Source organism: Schistocerca americana, chromosome 9 (genome assembly GCF_021461395.2).
Source record: "Schistocerca americana isolate TAMUIC-IGC-003095 chromosome 9, iqSchAmer2.1, whole genome shotgun sequence".
Lineage (NCBI taxonomy): Eukaryota > Metazoa > Arthropoda > Insecta > Orthoptera > Acrididae > Schistocerca > Schistocerca americana.
Window position 1 is genome coordinate 207,099,940 of NC_060127.1, and position 20,430 is coordinate 207,120,369.

At 50.0% G+C, this 20,430-nt stretch overlaps 1 protein-coding gene across 13 annotated transcripts in view; it reads left to right on the forward strand.

The window, feature by feature from the left end:
• Positions 1–20,430, forward strand: part of LOC124551124 (longitudinals lacking protein, isoforms N/O/W/X/Y-like) — a 284,378-nt gene that overhangs the window by 31,137 nt on the left and 232,811 nt on the right. For 12 of the 13 annotated variants that reach the window (XR_006967770.1, XR_006967771.1, XM_047126081.1 and 9 more), the window contains exon 2: positions 2,066–2,192. Coding sequence is in view for 1 of the 13 variants with exons in the window: in XM_047126085.1 (XP_046982041.1) it covers positions 6,042–7,343 (1,302 nt within the window). In the remaining 12 variants the exon portion in view is untranslated. Of the gene's footprint in view, positions 1–2,065; positions 2,193–5,641; positions 7,747–20,430 lie in introns of those variants that run through there. The other variant, XM_047126085.1, reaches the window with a different exon arrangement.

Below are 20,430 nucleotides of genomic sequence, written 5' to 3' on the forward strand. Positions count from 1 at the left end.
CAGGCCAAAGAATGAAAAAATTTAAGAAATGTATTTTTTAAAATAGTGTATCTCACCATTGATAATCTATAGAAGCAACTATACTGTGCTGTCTAATAGCACAAAAAATATTAAGGCTGAGAAATTATTCCATCTTTGGAAAAATATTGTTCAAAAATTGCATTTCTTTTTTAAATTTGCAATCAGTAACTTAAGCCATTACAAATATATTAAGGAATACATTCAGCTAGACTCGTGGTTTTAATTTGTAGTCGAGCATGCTTCTTATTTGAAAGGTCTGGGGCAACCCATTATTGAATAATTTAAAAAACTGCAGATGCTTGTAAATGCGAGAATCTGCTTGCGACCTGAAACAAAGATGGCCACTGTTTGTACATGATAACCAATAAAAATTCTTACAAAATGGCTTTGAGACCACTAAACATTAGGGAATTCACCCAGCAATTATCAATTTTTTTTCAGGTGATCGAGCAATCAATTATTTTTTTTCCAATACTGCTTGGTATGGAGTGATCCACATCCTTTCTTATCATCAGTGAAAAAATTCAGAACAGTTGTTTTGGCCTGAAAAATCATGCCTGCTGTCTTTAGTGAATGTAGAGGGCTCTCCTTATCACATTTTTGCCCCAGGGGAAAACTTGATGCTGTGTGATACTGTGAAACTCTCTAAACTACACAGAACAGTACAGAAAAAGGAATGAGGTCAGTATGCTTGCTGCATGATAGTGCACATATTCACACAGCAACAAGGCAACTTTTGGATTGCATACCGAGGACTGACCTCTGATAGGTCTTAAGCCATAAAGTTTTTGGGATCTGGAACACCGAATGGCACACCTTAAGTATACCAAATAAACTAAATGTTATCAAGGAGACAACAAATGTGTTTAGGTCATCCATGTGAGCCAACCACAGGGCTTCATTGTCCTTCGTTGGCTCTGCATTTGCCATACTTGGCTGACTTACTGTCACCTTCTGCGCTGCGAGGACTTGCCCGTCACTGTGGCTCTCGAATAACAGTAGCCCACAGTTTGTTGGACTGTCACAATCTAGCCACCCTGAGGCTGTCTTTTTACCTTCCAAACACACTACTTTTGATATCTAGATTTACATTTTATTTAAGAGGGAGGTTTTTGCCAAGCCTTCACCCTACCTAAATTTTAACTGTTCCTCGTTCCCTCCTGTGCTGCCTGTTTGACTTCGTGTTCGTCTTTTTACTGTCTGTGTTTCTCTTTGCCTTCTGCTTTTAGGCTGGAGATTTTAGTGTGTTGCAGAGTGGCTGGCTCATCCTTTTTTATCCTTGCTATCAGCCAGCCCAGGCCACCTGCTAAATTCTTTTACCACCTTCTGTCACTTTTTCCCTTTCAGTCACTGTTTTCACGTTGACTCCTCCTTTCGCTTTCTGCTTCTATGTGGTTACGCAGTTCATTTTACAACTTTTGTTTGTTTCCCCAATTTTAAGTAATGTGATTCATTTGGGGTATGGTTTTCGTCTGAGACCTATGTGTCCTCGGAAAAAGGAATGATAAACCCAGCAGTTCAGTCCCCAGACCGACCAACCAACTCTTGGATTCATTTGGTTGGGCTTTATCAACTTACTCACTCACTGTCCTGATGTAGCACCATCAGGTTTTTGTCTGCTAACCTCTTCAGAGGTCCAGACTGCAATCAAACAACAGACCAAAGAAGCAATGGGAGACGTTTTTGAGAAGGTATTAGAAATATAAATTCTCACTCACCAACCCATTGAGAACAAATGCGACAACTTTGAAAAATAGTGTGTGATGTACATAGCTAGCTTTTTAAAGGTTGTTGTAAATGTATTACCTTTACAATTATGGATGTAGTTTACTCGTTCTCATGATAGTAGTCATAATTTGTAAGCAAACGGAGAGTAGGGTTTGACAAACACTATCTCCTCTGTTTATTTATTATTATTTGTATCTTTTTTTTCCTGCTCCTACATTGGTGATATGTGATTAACTACTTGCAGCGTGTTATATTTTAAAGCATGACTACTCAATTTGCTTGTAGTGTGACATAGTGAATGTCTTGCTGTGCACAGGCCAAACTGCCCCCCTCTTGAAGGAGTGCTGCTGTAATAGCATTCTTGAGGCTGCCGTTTCTCTACAGATGTAAACTGCTGCTGCACAGCTGGAATATTGGAAGATACACTAACATCTAAACTGGAGGTACATATGAATTGAAGCTTGTTCTTCAGCTAAAACTTGTAAGCTGCGTGTGGCGTTGGTCAGTATTGTGCTTTTGCTGTAACAGCTTGTAGACACATAAGAATATTTAGGATTTCACATTGGCTGAATAGATATTGTTCTATGTTTCAAAACATATTCTTAAGACACAGATTTTGAAGCCCTGTGACTGTAATGTCTCATGAGATGGCTTTACCCACCTCACAAGGGAACCTCCCCATCGCACCCCCCTCATATTTAGTTATAAGCTGGCACAGTGGATAGACCTTGAAAAACTGAACACAGATCAATCGAGGAAACAGGAAGAAGTTGTGTGGAACTATGAAAAAAATAAGCAAAATATACAAACTGAGTAATTCATACGCAAGACAGGCGACATCAAGGATACTGTAAGCTAAGGAGCGCCGTGGTCCCGTGGTTAGTGTGAGCAACTGCGGAACGAGAGGTCCTTGGTTCAAGTCTGCCCTCGAGTGAAAAGTTTAGTATCTTTATTTTCGCAAAGTTATGATCTGTCCGTTCGTTCATTGACGCCTCTGTTCAGTGTAATAAATTTAGTGTCTGTGTTTTGCGACCGCACCGCAAAACCCCACGGATTACATCTCGCGTATTTAATGCACTCTCGTCCAAAGTAGCGAACAGTCAACTGCAAACCAGGGAGCCTCGTTAGCAGGAATACTCTCTCTTCCGTGCACTGTAGTCGACTGACGTCGTGTGTTTCGATGTTTGTTTAGGTGTAGTGTCCCCATACTACGGCGCAGTTACCTCGCATCGGACGGACGGACGGACGGACAGATAATAATTGTCTGAAAAAAAGAAATTAAAATTTTCACCCGAGGGAAGACTTGAACCGAGGACCTCTCTCATTCCGCAGCTGCTCACGCTAACCACGGGTCCACGGTGCTTCTGAGCTCAGATTATCCTTGATGTTGCCTATCTTGCGCATGGACTACTCAGTTTGTAATTTTGCTTACTTTTTCATAGTTCCACACAACTTCTTCCTGTTTTCTCGATTGACCTGTGTTCAGTTTTTCAAGGCCTATGCACTGTGCCAACTTTCAACTAAAAACTAAATCTGAGAGGGGGGGGGGGGTGCGATGGGGAGGTTCCCTTGTCAGTAAGCTTCATACAGTCCACTGCCTAATCTAAGGTAAGACACATAGTTACTCAGCCAAGAAAAACTGACTACATTGCATGTGTCCTTAAACTGCTTCATATTTGCTATTAAATAGCTAAAAACTCATTATAAGTTTTTGGGGTTGGATTCTCAAATACTTGAAACAGGTAAATGATGTATATCCTTAGAGTAGTAAATCTCAAAACTGCTTCCATGTACTTTACACTGAATTCAGGACTTCTGCTACTAAATCCCGATATAAACAGCCTGCGTTTTACTCGGTATTCAATATGTTACGTATGCCAAAAATACCAAATAGTCTTTACTTAGCATATTAGTGATGTCTGTGTTGTAAGCCATAGTTACGTCATGTTGTAAAAAAGCCTTGTTTCATTTCATCAAGATACAGAACTTACATTAAATTTGCATGTTTTGCAACATTTTATCAAAATTGCAGGAATTACTCAATGGTCAACTGTAAAGTACTGGTATTTAAATTACAATGTCCCGTTGTACCTCATACTGTACATCTCCCAGGTGCAGAATGTGAGAATGCACTCTTCTCAGATTGGGGAATTAAAGTGATAAGTATACCTGTTCTCATATGGCTATGAAGATCTCCTAACTGATCAGTCACCAGGCTTGAATGGAATTTATGTTAACTGGCAAAATCTTATTTCCAAAATACGAGATGAACTTCATATAACCTTAACTTTACTGAACCTTAAAAGTTATTCTTTCCTGGTATAATTACCGGCTGTTTTCACAATTTTTCTTTCAGTCAATTTGCATGACTCACTCAACTATAGTTCATTATGTCAAAAGTTCAGCCATTCTTAATTGCTCACAAATCTGATATTTGTTCTTCAGATATCCTTTTTATTCACTCTACAACAGTTCTAATAACATGCAAACAATTTTTGTTTGGAATTGCTGTAAATTTTGTGAGTTAAGGATGTTTCTGTAATTTCAAAATTTCAGAGGATACTGACTTGAAATTTATGTGGTAAAATCCTATATTTATAATACTGAAAGTACAAAGTTTCATTAACGTGGATTAATGAAACTGGATAAAGAGGAGTCACTGTTTGCTGTACAGCTGTTCTTCTTACTACATGTTAGCACGCTGCAGTACATGCGGTGACGTGTTGCATAGTGTGGGAACGAGTCCTCTGAGGTCCTCTCCCTACAACATCTGCAGCGACATAAAATTGCCTCTGAGACTAACTGTACTTTACTGTGCCACAATATGACTGATCGGAGCCGATGTTTCATGTTAGCATGCGTGTTCTTAAAAATTATTTACTTTTTTAATGCTGGAGTATAGAACTTAGTACTGGACTTTGTATTGCCAGGTGAAGATTTTATCATTAACTCTTTGCATGTACACACATTACATTTCACTAAGTACAATTTCATACTGTGGAAGGAAAAAAAAAGAAGTGAATTTATTTTGTGTGTTCATTACAAATAAGAATTGTCTTCTATTTTCTTCACAACATTCTTCCCGGTTGAATTTTTGACTCGATAGCAGATTGTGATTGTCGCATGTCGACTAGGTCTTTATAGAATATATTGATTTAAGAGAAGATTAAAAAGTCTGCCATTTTTACTGATACATCTGTGTCATGTTTGTATCTCACTACTGTGAAACTGAAGTTGCATCAGTTTACTTGTTCTATCATGGAATAAGATTAGTTAATACACCATAGAATGGAAACTCATAACAGTTGTAATTTGTATGCATGCAATTCATTAAATCCAAGAATTTTACTTTAAATATTTGTTGCACTGCATTAATATTGTTGTAATAATTTACTATGATCAAACAAAGATGAATATGTAAAATTATTCCACTGAAGAAGATTTTGAAGTCCATTTCCCTGTGTTCCATTTCATATATTGTATAATAATGTAAGAAGTATTGTATTTGAAATGTACATGACCCTATCCAGAAAATAGGTTATTTATTTTTTTCCCCAATATACTAAATTGTTTGCACTTCAATAGTAATAGATCTACAGTTGATAGAAAAGTGTGAATTTTGTCTATAGTCCGAATTTTATATTTCTAACAAGTAGAATACTTCTCATATTGATCTGTTTGGGATAATGATGATTATGATTTATGTAACTGTCAATACCATTATTAAATTCATATGCATGCTTGTTGGCTAGTAATCATTTGTTACATAACTGAACTTTTCCTAGTTACATTGTGAGTCATTTTTCCACACACTCGTGCAATGAAATTTTATTTTACTTTAACATTTAGTTTTGAAGGTAGTTGGATTAACCCTGTGTTGTTTACAAACTAGGTAAAGTGGCTCAAAAGTACTGCAAAAGGAGGTCAGCAATTTGAAAGGAGGCCAGCAATTTGAAAGGAGGCCTATACCACAGACAAATATAATTGTGGTAGAAGAGTGCACTCTTCAGGACTACAATGAGCAACATTTTAACTTATTACGTCTTTTCCCTTGCAAGTACATTGCCTTTTGACATTAAACTGTGTCACTAAAATAATGTACTCAGTTTTATATAATAGTATGAAAACTACTGAATTTTGTTCCAACAAAGCTGAACTTTCCTAATCAATGGTTTCATTTAAGTATTGCAGTCAGCATTGTACAGGGGCTTGAAATTTCATAGAGACAGCTAAACAGCATGGATTAGAGCAACAATGTACATGTGAGGTGGAATAAGCATCAAGCTACTTTGATGTCTCTTTTTGGTGGTCTGTTCGACAGTGAGAGGTTAACAGACTGCACTATTAGTGCTGAGGGGCAGCATTTGAGAGCGCATAAAATAATTCTTTCAGCTTGTAGCCCATACTTAGAGGAACTGTTCACTGAAAACTCTGTGAAACATCCAGTCATTATCCTGCACGATGTAAAATATGATGTGCTTAAGGCTTTGATGGACTTCATGTACCATGGTGAAGTAAATGTACCGCAAAAGGAGTTTAGTGGTGTTCTGAAACTCTCGGAGTCCCTTCAGATAAGGGGTCTGTCTCACAGTGGATGTATAGATGATGTCAACATACAGAAAGGGAGTGGAAGAAATGCACTATCAGTACCTCCTGAAACTCTCCCATTTCAACCTGCATCTGTGTCTTGCTTTACCCCAGCTCAAAATGAAGCAGAAGAAAAGATGGAGCCATATAGTGAATGCTATCAAACTGTGTTGTCCCAGGAAAGAAGTTCTGTGGAAGTAGACTTGGTTCCTAATCCCTTTCGAAAGTACGAAAAAAATATTAATCACTGTGGTTCTGATCAGAGAGCAGGCCGAAATGTATTCGAAGATGTTATTACTCGTGACTGTGATAGTAATTGTCGACTTCCATCTCGTCAGCAAATACTGTCTACATCAAATAACCCTACTGGTGGAGCAGCTTTCAGTCCAGTCCCCCATCATTCTAAGCGCAGTCAGTTGCAGATCTCCCGTGAAGAATTGACTTTTGATCTGATTGTTGCAGAAAAGGAACAGTTTTCAACTCCAGAAACAGTATTAATTCATCAGAAACCAGCAAATTTGAATGCACATCCAGAAGAGATACCATTAGAAACAGAATCTGAGGTGCCTGATAGTCACGTAGAAGTAGTGGAAGTACAGGACAGTGATGATGATCAGGATGATAATGGTGGTGATTATCCTGATGATGATGACAGTGCTCATGAAGACATTGTGGAGGGCAGGACAGTGAGTGAAGATGTTTCACATGGGGAGAATTTTCATACTGGAGGGATGAACAGTCTTCAGTCACTATTTGGCAGTGATTATATGCATAATGTGACATTGGCATCATCTCCCACTGCATTACACTGTCGATTTGTTTCTCACAGTTGTGGGAAGTCTTATAAATATCATAGAGGGCTAAAAAGACACTTGAAATACTATTGTGGCAAAGAACCTCAGTTTCAGTGCCCTCGCTGCAACAAACATTGTGCTAGGAGAGATGAATTAAAGGCACATATGTCTACTAGTCGTTGTCAGATGCAAGGAAAGTATTGCACTCTTTGAAGGCAATGGTTGTTAGCACAGAAAGGGAGTGAGTAATGTTGGGCGAATTTCTGGTCGTCATTGAGCACTTTTTTGTGAGTTTTTACTTGATGAATGGCAGCTTTGTGTATAAATTACTTGCAGTGATGAAATTGAGCACAGTGAGAGTCTGAAAACGTCCCTGAAATACGTGAGAGGTGTTGGGGCAGTTGTAAATGTATTTGAAAATTATACAGAGACTTTACAAACTAATGACACTTGCACATAAATTAATTAAGAAAATTGCTACTTGTCGAACAACTCATGAGTTGTGGAATTGTGTTCAGATTGCTTATCCTTTTCATTATGATCATTTTTTAAGTAAGGACTTTAATTAACGTAGTGGTCATCCTCTGCTGTTGCTGTGAAAACAATAACAGAATCATGAGAGCTGGTATGTTCTCAGCTTGTTACTGTAGCATAATTTTAAATTCCAGAAATGTGAATGTTTACACAGAACGTTGAAACTTTATACCTTCTCATTGGAGGAAAAACGTTTGGATTACTGCTGTTTGGTTCTCATATATAAAAAAAATCACTTCACAGTTTTTGTAGTATTTCTTTCCACATAAAAATGTCAGTGCTTTCAGTTTTACTGTATTTTCACATGTCACACCAGAAAGGAAATATTTATTGCTACTGGAATTCAAGGAGTTAATAGGAGCACTCTGTTAAGATTTTATTTATGTACTGCTAACAAAAAATTCTAAATGAGAAATTATCTTACAATGATTAGTCTCTGTTAATAGTTCTCAAATTTCAGTTCCAAAACGTCACTGTCCATGCACACATTTGGCACAAAAATAAAATAATTAACACGATTGCTCAGCCTTCGAGGCAATCCAGCCTGGCAAGTCAGTCCACCATTGTACCGATCGGGCATGACTTACAGGATATAAGCACGTGTATAAGATCCATCTGGTTAAATTTGGTGAAATATTTGACAAGTAATTAAAAGCTCAGGTAATAATTGTGCTAGACATACCAGAAAAGATTCATTATCAATCAATACATTGTAATGTAAATAAATACCGAGGGCCAGCCAGGTTTGTGATGTTTATATTTCGCCCGTCAGATGTACCATGGGGTGGGTTTATGATAATCACATTTGGCCCAAATACTGGACCATGAGTCTGACACACAGTGGGGATTTAGGTTAAGAAAAATATTTTTCTGATAATATTTAGCTTTTTTACTACATGTTTTTCTATGTAGACCTCTTAGGTATTCAACTGTCCTTATTTATGTTTTTTATGTGTACCAAATCTTATTGATATTAGAGTACTCTAATTACACCGTCAGACAGCTGTACGGCTGTCAGAGTATGTACTGTCCCCACACCCTCCACCTTACAGTTTCTGCCTGATGTCCTGTCACAACCTCCCTTTTCATGTCCCCCACGCTCATTGTGTACTGCTTGTCTTTCCTCGTCACTGCTTCTCTCCTCCTCTGGTCTCCATTTTATCTCCCACACCCCATCTCCGAATGCTGCACCTGCCAGTTTTTTTTTTCAGGCTGTGGTCTAGTCCCTGCATGCCCCACCAGGCAGCACTCCTCTTTCCCCTCACTCTTACCATGTTATCCCTTCCCCTCCTCCTTTGTGGCCTACTCCAAATTGCTATACACGTGACAGTCGCGTACCCATCAGAGCTGCTAGTGGAAGCTGTCATGTGTATTTTAGGTGAGTGTGCATGTCTGTGTGTGTTTTTGCTGAAAAAGGTTTTGGTCTAAAGCTATAATGTAACAGTCGTTTTAGTTGTGCTTGTCTGCATCTCATAGGGTCATCTTTGCAGCGAATGGAAGCCTATCCTTTCCCTAACATTGTTGATATTCCAACCTGGAGCTTTCCATCGTTTAAACTACATTGGATATTGCTGAGAAGTATATGTAACTATAAAGTTTTAAGCATCTTTTTATTTTGGATTTTTCCTGTATAAATATTCAGTTTCAACAACAGTTCATTTGAGACCGCCTAACTACGGTTAACTGATTGATCTTTTTATTTGGCACTCTTAACTCAATTGATTGATCTTTTTATTTGGCACTCTTAACTCAATTGAAACACTGGTACGAGTCTCTTTTTAGGTAAGGAATGTTTGATTCGGATCTGGCAACCAAATCCTAGTTGTTTCCAACAAATTGTGGCTATAGTTACATTAATAAATAACAAAATGTTGTTTAATTTATGAAGCTAGCAATATGAAACTATTCTTAAGCTTAGAAAAACTGGATGTTGGGCTTTTATATAAAATGATGCTATTTTCACATTCGATGACTTTGTCTACTTCAATTTTCCTGAAGCTACAGCAATTTTGTTGGCAGTGTCCGTGGTCTTATCTTTATCTATTGTACCATATTAAACACATTAGGGCTACTATTGAGGAGGAGCCTTATTCCCCATGTTTAACCATCTTTTGCTACAAAATGTTAACTAAACAAAAACCTGTTTTTGATTGTAACAATTTTCTATTTTTCAATTCACTTCCAATTTCTTACAGGCTTCACTCTTACAAAATAAAATCTAGATGTGGTAGCAGGTGGAGCATGAAGTGCAATTATACAAATATTTATTCTTAAAATGAATTAACGTACAATTACAAACAACTTGAAAAACAAACAAGTTAATTTTGTGATCACTGTTTACTATTTTATATGTCCCTAGATTTGTTCAGAAGTAATTCTACAATGAGATGAGATATGTGACCTTAATAAATCAGTAAAATGTAATTAAAAGTTAACAAACCCATGCATGAAGACATAACATAAAGGTCTAATTTCACAAGGATTTATATATTTTGTACAGTGCACTGTATATAACCTTCTTTTTGATCAAATTACTGTTTCTCTCACTCTCCCCCCTCCCTCCCCCATACCCCCTTTCCACCTTCCTGCCTCCTCTATCCTGCCTCTCCCCCTCCCTCCCCCACCCCCATCTTTAGCCCCTCCCCCTCTCACCCGCCCCCTCGCCTCCCTCTCACCCGCCCCCTCGCCTCCCTCTCACCCGCCCCCTCGCCTCCCTCTCACCCGCCCCCTCGCCTCCCTCTCACCCGCCCCCTCGCCTCCCTCTCACCCGCCCCCTCGCCTCCCTCTCACCCGCCCCCCAGGGGGTCCACAACTCTTTTGTGGATACGTGCGTGGCGAGCACGGGGCCCCGAGCCATTGCAGCCTTCTTTCTCTCCCAGGCTGCATTTCCTTTCCCTTCCCCTCCTTTCCCCTCCATACCCCTTTCCCCTCGCCCTCTCCTCTCCCTCTATTGGTGTCCTTGCTTATGTTGGCCCCCGCTATCCTCCTGGTTCTGTTGGTTTTACACTCCGGCTTTGTTGCGTAATCATCTCCTCCTTTTGGCATTCCTTGGTCCCCCTCTGGGGTTTGACCTCCATTCCAAAATTTCTCTTCCGTAGTGTGAGCCATTTGGGGAAGAGCACCTTACCTAGTGTCTCCGACGTGTGCCCTCCTAGTACATTCCACCTTTTCTTTTACGTCGTTGTCTGATGCTAGGGTGCATAGCCAGCACGGTAGCCAGCCCGTGTGGTGGGGTCGCTATGTACCCTTTTGGTTGAGCCCCCTGAACACACAGGGATCACACTTCTGATACCTGAGCTGTGACCTCCTCATGCATGCCTTGGAGTGGTTGCTCGTCATCCTGGAGCATCGGAACTCCTGGCAATGGCCGCCGTGCCAGACGGCCTTTGCTGTGGCTGGGTGGCGCCCGTGAGGAGAGCCCCTGATCGGAGTGGGTGGTATCAGGGCGGACGCTATGCAGATGAAACGCATACGGGTCCAAAACTCTGGCCGCTCTTCTGCGGCCGTCTCTCTGCGTGGTACTGATTCCTCAAGTGCTGCTTCTCTTGCCCCTTCGGCCTTCCCTTCCGTGGCTACCCCCTGGGAGGAGGGTCAGGCCCGTCGTCTAGGGGCAAAACCTTTCCCCCGTTATCTAGTTTGCACCAGGACTGATGGAGATACTTTCACCAGTGTCAAACCTTTATTCTTTGTGGAACACATTGAAGACAAGTTCGGCGAAGTGGACTCCCTGAGCAAGATGCGGTCGGGTTCGTTACTGATAAAAACTGCTTCGGCTGCCCAATCTGCGGCCCTTCGTGCCTGTACCCATCTTGGCACAATTCCCGTGTCCATTACCCCTCACCAGTCTCTAAATATGGTACAAGGTGTTATTTTTCACAGAGACCTCATCCTTCAAACTGATAAAGGAACTTCGGGACAATCTCGGACGGCGGGGTGTTCACTTTGTTCGGCGTGTTCAGAAGGGTCCTAAAGAAAATCGTATTGATACTGGTGCCTTTATCCTGGCCTTTGAAGGGGATACCCTTCCTGAGAAAGTTAAGATTATGGTCTATCGCTGTGATGTGAAGCCGTACATCCCACCTCCTATGCGGTGTTTCAAGTGCTTGCGTTTTGGCCACATGTCTTCTCGCTGTACCCAGGACCCTCTCTGTGGTGACTGTGGACGTCCACTCCATGAGGGGAGTCCCTGTGTTCCCCCTCCTGTATGTGTAAATTGTCATGGTAGTCATTCTCCACGTTCAGCAGATTGCCCAGTCTATAAGAAAGAAAAAAAGATACAGGAGTATAAGTCTCTTGATCGTTTAAGCTACACAGAGGCCCGTAAGAAATATGCACGATTGCACCCTGTGTCCATGACATCTAGTTACGCCTTGGTTACATCTTCATCCCTTCCTCCCCCTTCCTTACCCCCATCCCGGACCCCTCTCCTTCCCCCCTCCCCTGCGGCTCCCACACCTTCTCCTCTGGGCGCTGCTCACCCTCCCCAGCCGGAGAAGTGTCCCACTCCTTCGGCGTCTGCCGGACAAGGGCGCCTCTCCCGGGATGCCCCTTCCCGGCACCTTCCAGGTCAAAGGTCTGTTGCAGCGCGGCGACCGCGAGAGCCGCGGTCTATCGGCCCCCAGGTCGCCCGGTCTCTTTCTGTTCCTGATCTTGCTGCAGCTGGTTCCATTATGCCACACAGCCCTCCTCGATCTCAGCCTGAAAAGAAGAAGAAACATAAGTCCCGGGACAAAGAGCCTCTGGTGTCACCGGAGGTCCCTTCCCTGGCTTCACAACCGGATTCTGACCTGTCGTTTATGGATGTCGCCCCCTCCTTGTCGGTGACGGGTGGGGACCCGGCGGTATGACTGGATTTAGCGTGTTCAGCCCTCATTTAAACCATCGTTCTGTGGTTCTCCAATGGAATTGTAATGGCTACTATCGTCACCTTCCGGAATTGAAATCCCTTCTTTCGTCCTACTCAGCAGCTTGTGTGGTTCTCCAGGAATCTCATTTTACTGATGCTCACTCACCGACCCTCCGTGGGTTCCGTGTTTTCTGTCGAAATCGGGTCGGACCCTTGCGGGCTTCTGGTGGCGTTTGTACGTTGGTCCGTACAGACATTGCTAGCACGTGGATTCCTCTCCAAACTACATTGGAAGCGGTTGCTGTTAGGGTCCACTTGGACTCTGCAGTCACAGTATGCAATCTTTATCTCCCTCCTGACAGGACTCTTACACCTGCTGCCTTAACCACCCTTCTTCAGCAACTTCCTCCTCCCTTCCTCCTCCTTGGGGATTTTAATGCTCATCATCCTTTGTGGGGCAGTGCCTTTCCATCTAGACGAGGTCTTCTTATAGACCAATTTATTGCAGACCATGACCTGTGCCTTCTTAATGATGGCTCCCCTACTCATTTCAGTGCTGGTCATGGTACCTTTTCTGCCATTGATCTTTCTCTTTCTTCTCCCTCTCTCCTCCCTTCCTTACACTGGTCGCCACACGACGACCTTTGTGATAGTGACCATTTCCCGTTGATTATCACGCTCCCTTCCCGCTCCCTGATGGACAGGTTACCTCGTTGGTCTTTCCACCGCGCCGATTGGCCTCTATATACTGCACAGGTCGAGTTTTCTCCCTCTTTGTCGGGTTGTATCGATGACGTCCTACGTGACGTGTCTGACGCGATTGTTCGCGCTGCTAACCTTGCTGTCCCGCGCTCATCTGGACAATTTCGTCGTCGGCAAGTCCCGTGGTGGAGTACGGCCATTGCCATTGCCATCCGTGATCGCCGTCGAGCTTTGCAACACTTTAAGAGGCACCCATCTGTAGCCAGCCTTTCTACCTTTAAGCGCTTTCGCGCTAAAGCCCGTTATTTAATCAAACAGAGCAAGCGGATATGTTGGGAACGATTCGTTTCTTCCCTTGGTTCCACTGTCCCTCTGTCACGGGTATGGGCTACACTTCGCTCTCTCCAAGGTTGCCATCGGCAGTCCACCCTCCCAGGCCTTCACCTCCCAGATGACATTTGTACGGACCCATTAGTTCTCGCAGAACATCTTGCGACCCATTTTGCATTGGCATCAGCGTCGGCCTCCTATCCAGCTGCTTTCCTTCATCAAAAACAGCAGGCTGAAGCTGTCACCTTATGTTTCACCACTTGTGAGTCAGAATCTTACAACGAACCTTTCACTGAATGGGAATTTCTTTCTGCTCTATCTTCTTCTCATGATACGGCCCCTGGCCCAGATTCCATTCATAACCAGCTGCTTCAACATCTCAGTGCTCCACAACGGCACCATCTTCTTCGGGTGTTTAACCGTATCTGGCTCCAGGGTGACTTCCCTTCTCAGTGGAGGGATAGCATTGTGGTTCCTGTCCTTAAGCCTGGTCAGAACCCCCTATCTGTTGACAGCTATCGGCCAATTAGTTTGACCAATGTTGGTTGTAAGTTACTTGAACGACTGGTAGCCCGTCGGCTCACTTGGGTCCTCGAATCTCGGGATCTATTGTCCCCTTACCAGTGTGGCTTTCGAGAGGGACGATCTCCAATCGATCATTTGCTTCGCTTGGAATCCGCAGTTCGGCAGGCTTTTTCCCAGCGCCACCATTTGGTTGCAGTGTTTTTTGACCTTCGCAAGGCCTATGACACGGCCTGGCGCCATCACATCTTACTAACCCTTCATCAGTGGGGTCTTCGGGGCCCACTCCCGATTTTTATCCGCCAGTTCCTGATCCATCGGTCATTCAGAGTTCGAGTTGGTACTGCTTTTAGTTCTCCACGGACCCAGGAGACGGGCATCCCACAAGGTTCTGTCTTGAGTGTCCTTCTTTTCCTCATTGCTATCGATGGACTTGTGGCCTCTGTCGGTCCCTTGGTCGCCCCTGCCCTGTATGTGGATGATTTCTGCATTTGGGTTAGTTCCTCCTCGATGCCATCTGCAGAAAGGCAGCTCCAGGTGGCTATACGGCGTGCCTCTGCATGGACCCTCTCACACGGGTTTCAATTCTCTCCTTTAAAATCGCGGGTGGTCCACTTCTGTCGCCGTACTACGGTCCACCCTGATCCAGAGCTCTATCTCGCTGCACAAAGATTGCCTGTGGTTCCACAGTTTCGTTTCCTAGGTCTTCTTTTCGACAACAAGCTCACTTGGCTGCCCCATATCAGACTCCTGAAGGTAGGATGTTTCCGTAAACTCAATGTCCTTCGCTTCCTTGCCCACTCCTCCTGGGGTGCGGACCGTTCCCTCCTCCTCCGTCTTTATCGTGCTCTAGTTCTGTCACGTTTGGACTATGGTTGTCAAGTTTATGGTTCAGCTGCTCCTTCCACGCTGCACGTGCTGGATCCAGTCCACCATCGTGGTATCCGTTTGGCCACCGGTGCCTTCCCTACTAGCCCTGTTGATAGTCTCCTGGTTGAAGCTGGGATACCCCCCCCTTTCTGTTCGGCGGTCCCAGCTTCTGGTGTCTTATGCCCTTACTATTCGTTCTTCTCCCGCTCATCCTTCCTATTCTATCCTATTCCCAGACCATGGACGTCGCCCGCCTGACTCCCGCCCTCGGGCGGGTTTACCGGTTGGGCTGCGCCTTGCGTCTCTTAACCGCGATTTTCGGCTTCCTTCTTTGTCCTGCCTTCCTCGCTCCCTCCCCTCCACCCCTCCTTGGTTAGTTCCTCGGCCTCGAATTCGGATGGATCTCCGCCGCGGTCCGAAAGATTCCATCCCCCCGGTGGTGTTCCGTTCCTTTTTCCGCCAAATTTTATGGGAGTTTCGGGATGCTGTTGTTTTTTACACTGATGGCTCTAAATCTGCTGATCATGTTGGGTATGCCTTCACGTCCTTTGTTGGAACGGAAAATCATCTACTGCCACCCTCATGTGGGGTGTTTACTGCGGAATTGATGGCAATTTCCCGGGCCCTTACCTTTATTAAACAATCCCAACACAACCGCGTTTTGTTATGTACGGACTCGATGAGTGGCCTTCTTGCTATTGACCGGTGTTTTTCGCGCCATCCCTTGGTCTCTGCCATCCATGACCATCTCGCTGATCTTCACCTTGCTGCTTGTTCCATTGACTTCCTATGGGTCCCGGGCCATGTGGGTATCCCGGGTAATGAGCTCGCTGATCGTTTGGCTGGGGGAGCAGTTACTTACCCCCCGTTTTCTGTAACCCCTCCTGCAGCGGATTTACGGCTTCATATCAAATCCCACTTTGCACAGTCATGGGCCAATTCTTGGGAGGCTACTCCACTGTCTAATAAACTTCGTGCCATTAAGGTGAATCCAGGCCCATGGCGTTCTTCCTTTAGCCTCTCCCGCAAGGACTCGACCACACTGTGTCGTCTCCGCATTGGCCATACCAGGCTGACTCATGGTTTCCTTTTGCGTGATGAGCCACCCCCGCTATGTGGTTGTGGAGCCTTCCAGTCAGTGGCCCACATTTTGGTTGAATGCCCCCTTCTTTTGGCTCTGCGTGCTAAGTACAGACTCCCCCACACTTTACCTTTGATGTTGGCTGACGATTCCCGGATGGTCTCTCTGGTTCTAGGTTTCCTCCGGGAGAGTGGTTTTTATTCTCAGTTTTAAAGTTTTTAATCTCCCTCTGGTGTTGGGGCAGGGCGGTGAGTGTTTGGGTGTCTCCCACTGTAGGCAGTGTTCAGAGATTCCCGATTCACCTCCCTGACCGGAATCCTCTTTTCTTTCCCTTTTATTCTGTTTTTACCCCTTCTTTTTAAGGCTTGGTTAGTTTTTCTATTCCCATACGTACTTTCTGCATTATAGCAGTTATACCTTTTAAGTCACAGGTGGTCTTGCCTATGCTGCTTCAGCATAGTGTTGGGTTCGTTCTCTTGCCAACTTCCCTCATTTGTTTTTACTAATGACAACGTGACTGCCCTTTTACGTTTCCCCTTTTTCCGTTTTATTTTTCTGACTATACTGAGATGTCCCGTTAGCAGAATGGAGTCTATTTGAAACAAGGGACTGATGACCTTGCTGTTTGGTCCCTTTAACCTCAAACAACCAACCAACCATCCCTCTCACCCGCCCCCTCGCCTCCCTCTCACCCGCCCCCTCGCCTCCCTCTCACCCGCCCCCTCGCCTCCCTCTCACCCGCCCCCTCGCCTCCCTCTCACCCGCCCCCTCGCCTCCCTCTCACCCGCCCCCTCGCCTCCCTCTCACCCGCCCCCTCGCCTCCCTCTCACCCGCCCCCTCGCCTCCCTCTCACCCGCCCCCTCGCCTCCCTCTCACCCGCCCCCTCGCCTCCCTCTCACCCGCCCCCTCGCCTCCCTCTCACCCGCCCCCTCGCCTCCCTCTCACCCGCCCCCTCGCCTCCCTCTCACCCGCCCCCTCGCCTCCCTCTCACCCGCCCCCTCGCCTCCCTCTCACCCGCCCCCTCGCCTCCCTCTCACCCGCCCCCTCGCCTCCCTCTCACCCGCCCCCTCGCCTCCCTCTCACCCGCCCCCTCGCCTCCCTCTCACCCGCCCCCTCGCCTCCCTCTCACCCGCCCCCTCGCCTCCCTCTCACCCGCCCCCTCGCCTCCCTCTCACCCGCCCCCTCGCCTCCCTCTCACCCGCCCCCTCGCCTCCCTCTCACCCGCCCCCTCGCCTCCCTCTCACCCGCCCCCTCGCCTCCCTCTCACCCGCCCCCTCGCCTCCCTCTCACCCGCCCCCTCGCCTCCCTCTCACCCGCCCCCTCGCCTCCCTCTCACCCGCCCCCTCGCCTCCCTCTCACCCGCCCCCTCGCCTCCCTCTCACCCGCCCCCTCGCCTCCCTCTCACCCGCCCCCTCGCCTCCCTCTCACCCGCCCCCTCGCCTCCCTCTCACCCGCCCCCTCGCCTCCCTCTCACCCGCCCCCTCGCCTCCCTCTCACCCGCCCCCTCGCCTCCCTCTCACCCGCCCCCTCGCCTCCCTCTCACCCGCCCCCTCGCCTCCCTCTCACCCGCCCCCTCGCCTCCCTCTCACCCGCCCCCTCGCCTCCCTCTCACCCGCCCCCTCGCCTCCCTCTCACCCGCCCCCTCGCCTCCCTCTCACCCGCCCCCTCGCCTCCCTCTCACCCGCCCCCTCGCCTCCCTCTCACCCGCCCCCTCGCCTCCCTCTCACCCGCCCCCTCGCCTCCCTCTCACCCGCCCCCTCGCCTCCCTCTCACCCGCCCCCTCGCCTCCCTCTCACCCGCCCCCTCGCCTCCCTCTCACCCGCCCCCTCGCCTCCCTCTCACCCGCCCCCTCGCCTCCCTCTCACCCGCCCCCTCGCCTCCCTCTCACCCGCCCCCTCGCCTCCCTCTCACCCGCCCCCTCGCCTCCCTCTCACCCGCCCCCTCGCCTCCCTCTCACCCGCCCCCTCGCCTCCCTCTCACCCGCCCCCTCGCCTCCCTCTCACCCGCCCCCTCGCCTCCCTCTCACCCGCCCCCTCGCCTCCCTCTCACCCGCCCCCTCGCCTCCCTCTCACCCGCCCCCTCGCCTCCCTCTCACCCGCCCCCTCGCCTCCCTCTCACCCGCCCCCTCGCCTCCCTCTCACCCGCCCCCTCGCCTCCCTCTCACCCGCCCCCTCGCCTCCCTCTCACCCGCCCCCTCGCCTCCCTCTCACCCGCCCCCTCGCCTCCCTCTCACCCGCCCCCTCGCCTCCCTCTCACCCGCCCCCTCGCCTCCCTCTCACCCGCCCCCTCGCCTCCCTCTCACCCGCCCCCTCGCCTCCCTCTCACCCGCCCCCTCGCCTCCCTCTCACCCGCCCCCTCGCCTCCCTCTCACCCGCCCCCTCGCCTCCCTCTCACCCGCCCCCTCGCCTCCCTCTCACCCGCCCCCTCGCCTCCCTCTCACCCGCCCCCTCGCCTCCCTCTCACCCGCCCCCTCGCCTCCCTCTCACCCGCCCCCTCGCCTCCCTCTCACCCGCCCCCTCGCCTCCCTCTCACCCGCCCCCTCGCCTCCCTCTCACCCGCCCCCTCGCCTCCCTCTCACCCGCCCCCTCGCCTCCCTCTCACCCGCCCCCTCGCCTCCCTCTCACCCGCCCCCTCGCCTCCCTCTCACCCGCCCCCTCGCCTCCCTCTCACCCGCCCCCTCGCCTCCCTCTCACCCGCCCCCTCGCCTCCCTCTCACCCGCCCCCTCGCCTCCCTCTCACCCGCCCCCTCGCCTCCCTCTCACCCGCCCCCTCGCCTCCCTCTCACCCGCCCCCTCGCCTCCCTCTCACCCGCCCCCTCGCCTCCCTCTCACCCGCCCCCTCGCCTCCCTCTCACCCGCCCCCTCGCCTCCCTCTCACCCGCCCCCTCGCCTCCCTCTCACCCGCCCCCTCGCCTCCCTCTCACCCGCCCCCTCGCCTCCCTCTCACCCGCCCCCTCGCCTCCCTCTCACCCGCCCCCTCGCCTCCCTCTCACCCGCCCCCTCGCCTCCCTCTCACCCGCCCCCTCGCCTCCCTCTCACCCGCCCCCTCGCCTCCCTCTCACCCGCCCCCTCGCCTCCCTCTCACCCGCCCCCTCGCCTCCCTCTCACCCGCCCCCTCGCCTCCCTCTCACCCGCCCCCTCGCCTCCCTCTCACCCGCCCCCTCGCCTCCCTCTCACCCGCCCCCTCGCCTCCCTCTCACCCGCCCCCTCGCCTCCCTCTCACCCGCCCCCTCGCCTCCCTCTCACCCGCCCCCTCGCCTCCCTCTCACCCGCCCCCTCGCCTCCCTCTCACCCGCCCCCTCGCCTCCCTCTCACCCGCCCCCTCGCCTCCCTCTCACCCGCCCCCTCGCCTCCCTCTCACCCGCCCCCTCGCCTCCCTCTCACCCGCCCCCTCGCCTCCCTCTCACCCGCCCCCTCGCCTCCCTCTCACCCGGCCCCCTCGCCTCCCTCTCACCCGCCCCCTCGCCTCCCTCTCACCCGCCCCCTCGCCTCCCTCTCACCCGCCCCCTCGCCTCCCTCTCACCCGGCCCCCTCGCCTCCCTCTCACCCGCCCCCTCGCCTCCCTCTCACCCGCCCCCTCGCCTCCCTCTCACCCGGCCCCCTCGCCTCCCTCTCACCCGGCCCCCTCGCCTCCCTCTCACCCGGCCCCTCGCCTCCCTCTCACCCGGCCCCCTCGCCTCCCTCTCACCCGGCCCCCTCGCCTCCCTCTCACCCGGCCCCCTCGCCTCCCTCTCACCCGGCCCCCTCGCCTCCCTCTCACCCGGCCCCCTCGCCTCCCTCTCACCCGGCCCCCTCGCCTCCCTCTCACCCGGCCCCCTCGCCTCCCTCTCACCCGGCCCCCTCGCCTCCCTCTCACCCGGCCCCCTCGCCTCCCTCTCACCCGGCCCCCTCGCCTCCCTCTCACCCGGCCCCCTCGCCTCCCTCTCACCCGGCCCCCTCGCCTCCCTCTCACCCGGCCCCCTCGCCTCCCTCTCACCCGGCCCCCTCGCCTCCCTCTCACCCGGCCCCCTCGCCTCCCTCTCACCCGGCCCCCTCGCCTCCCTCTCACCCGGCCCCCTCGCCTCCCTCTCACCCGGCCCCCTCGCCTCCCTCTCACCCGGCCCCCTCGCCTCCCTCTCACCCGGCCCCCTCGCCTCCCTCTCACCCGGCCCCCTCGCCTCCCTCTCACCCGGCCCCCTCGCCTCCCTCTCACCCGGCCCCCTCGCCTCCCTCTCACCCGGCCCCCTCGCCTCCCTCTCACCCGGCCCCCTCGCCTCCCTCTCACCCGGCCCCCTCGCCTCCCTCTCACCCGGCCCCCTCGCCTCCCTCTCACCCGGCCCCCTCGCCTCCCTCTCACCCGCCCCCTCGCCTCCCTCTCACCCGGCCCCCTCGCCTCCCTCTCACCCGGTCCCCCATCGCCTCCCTCTCCACCCGGCC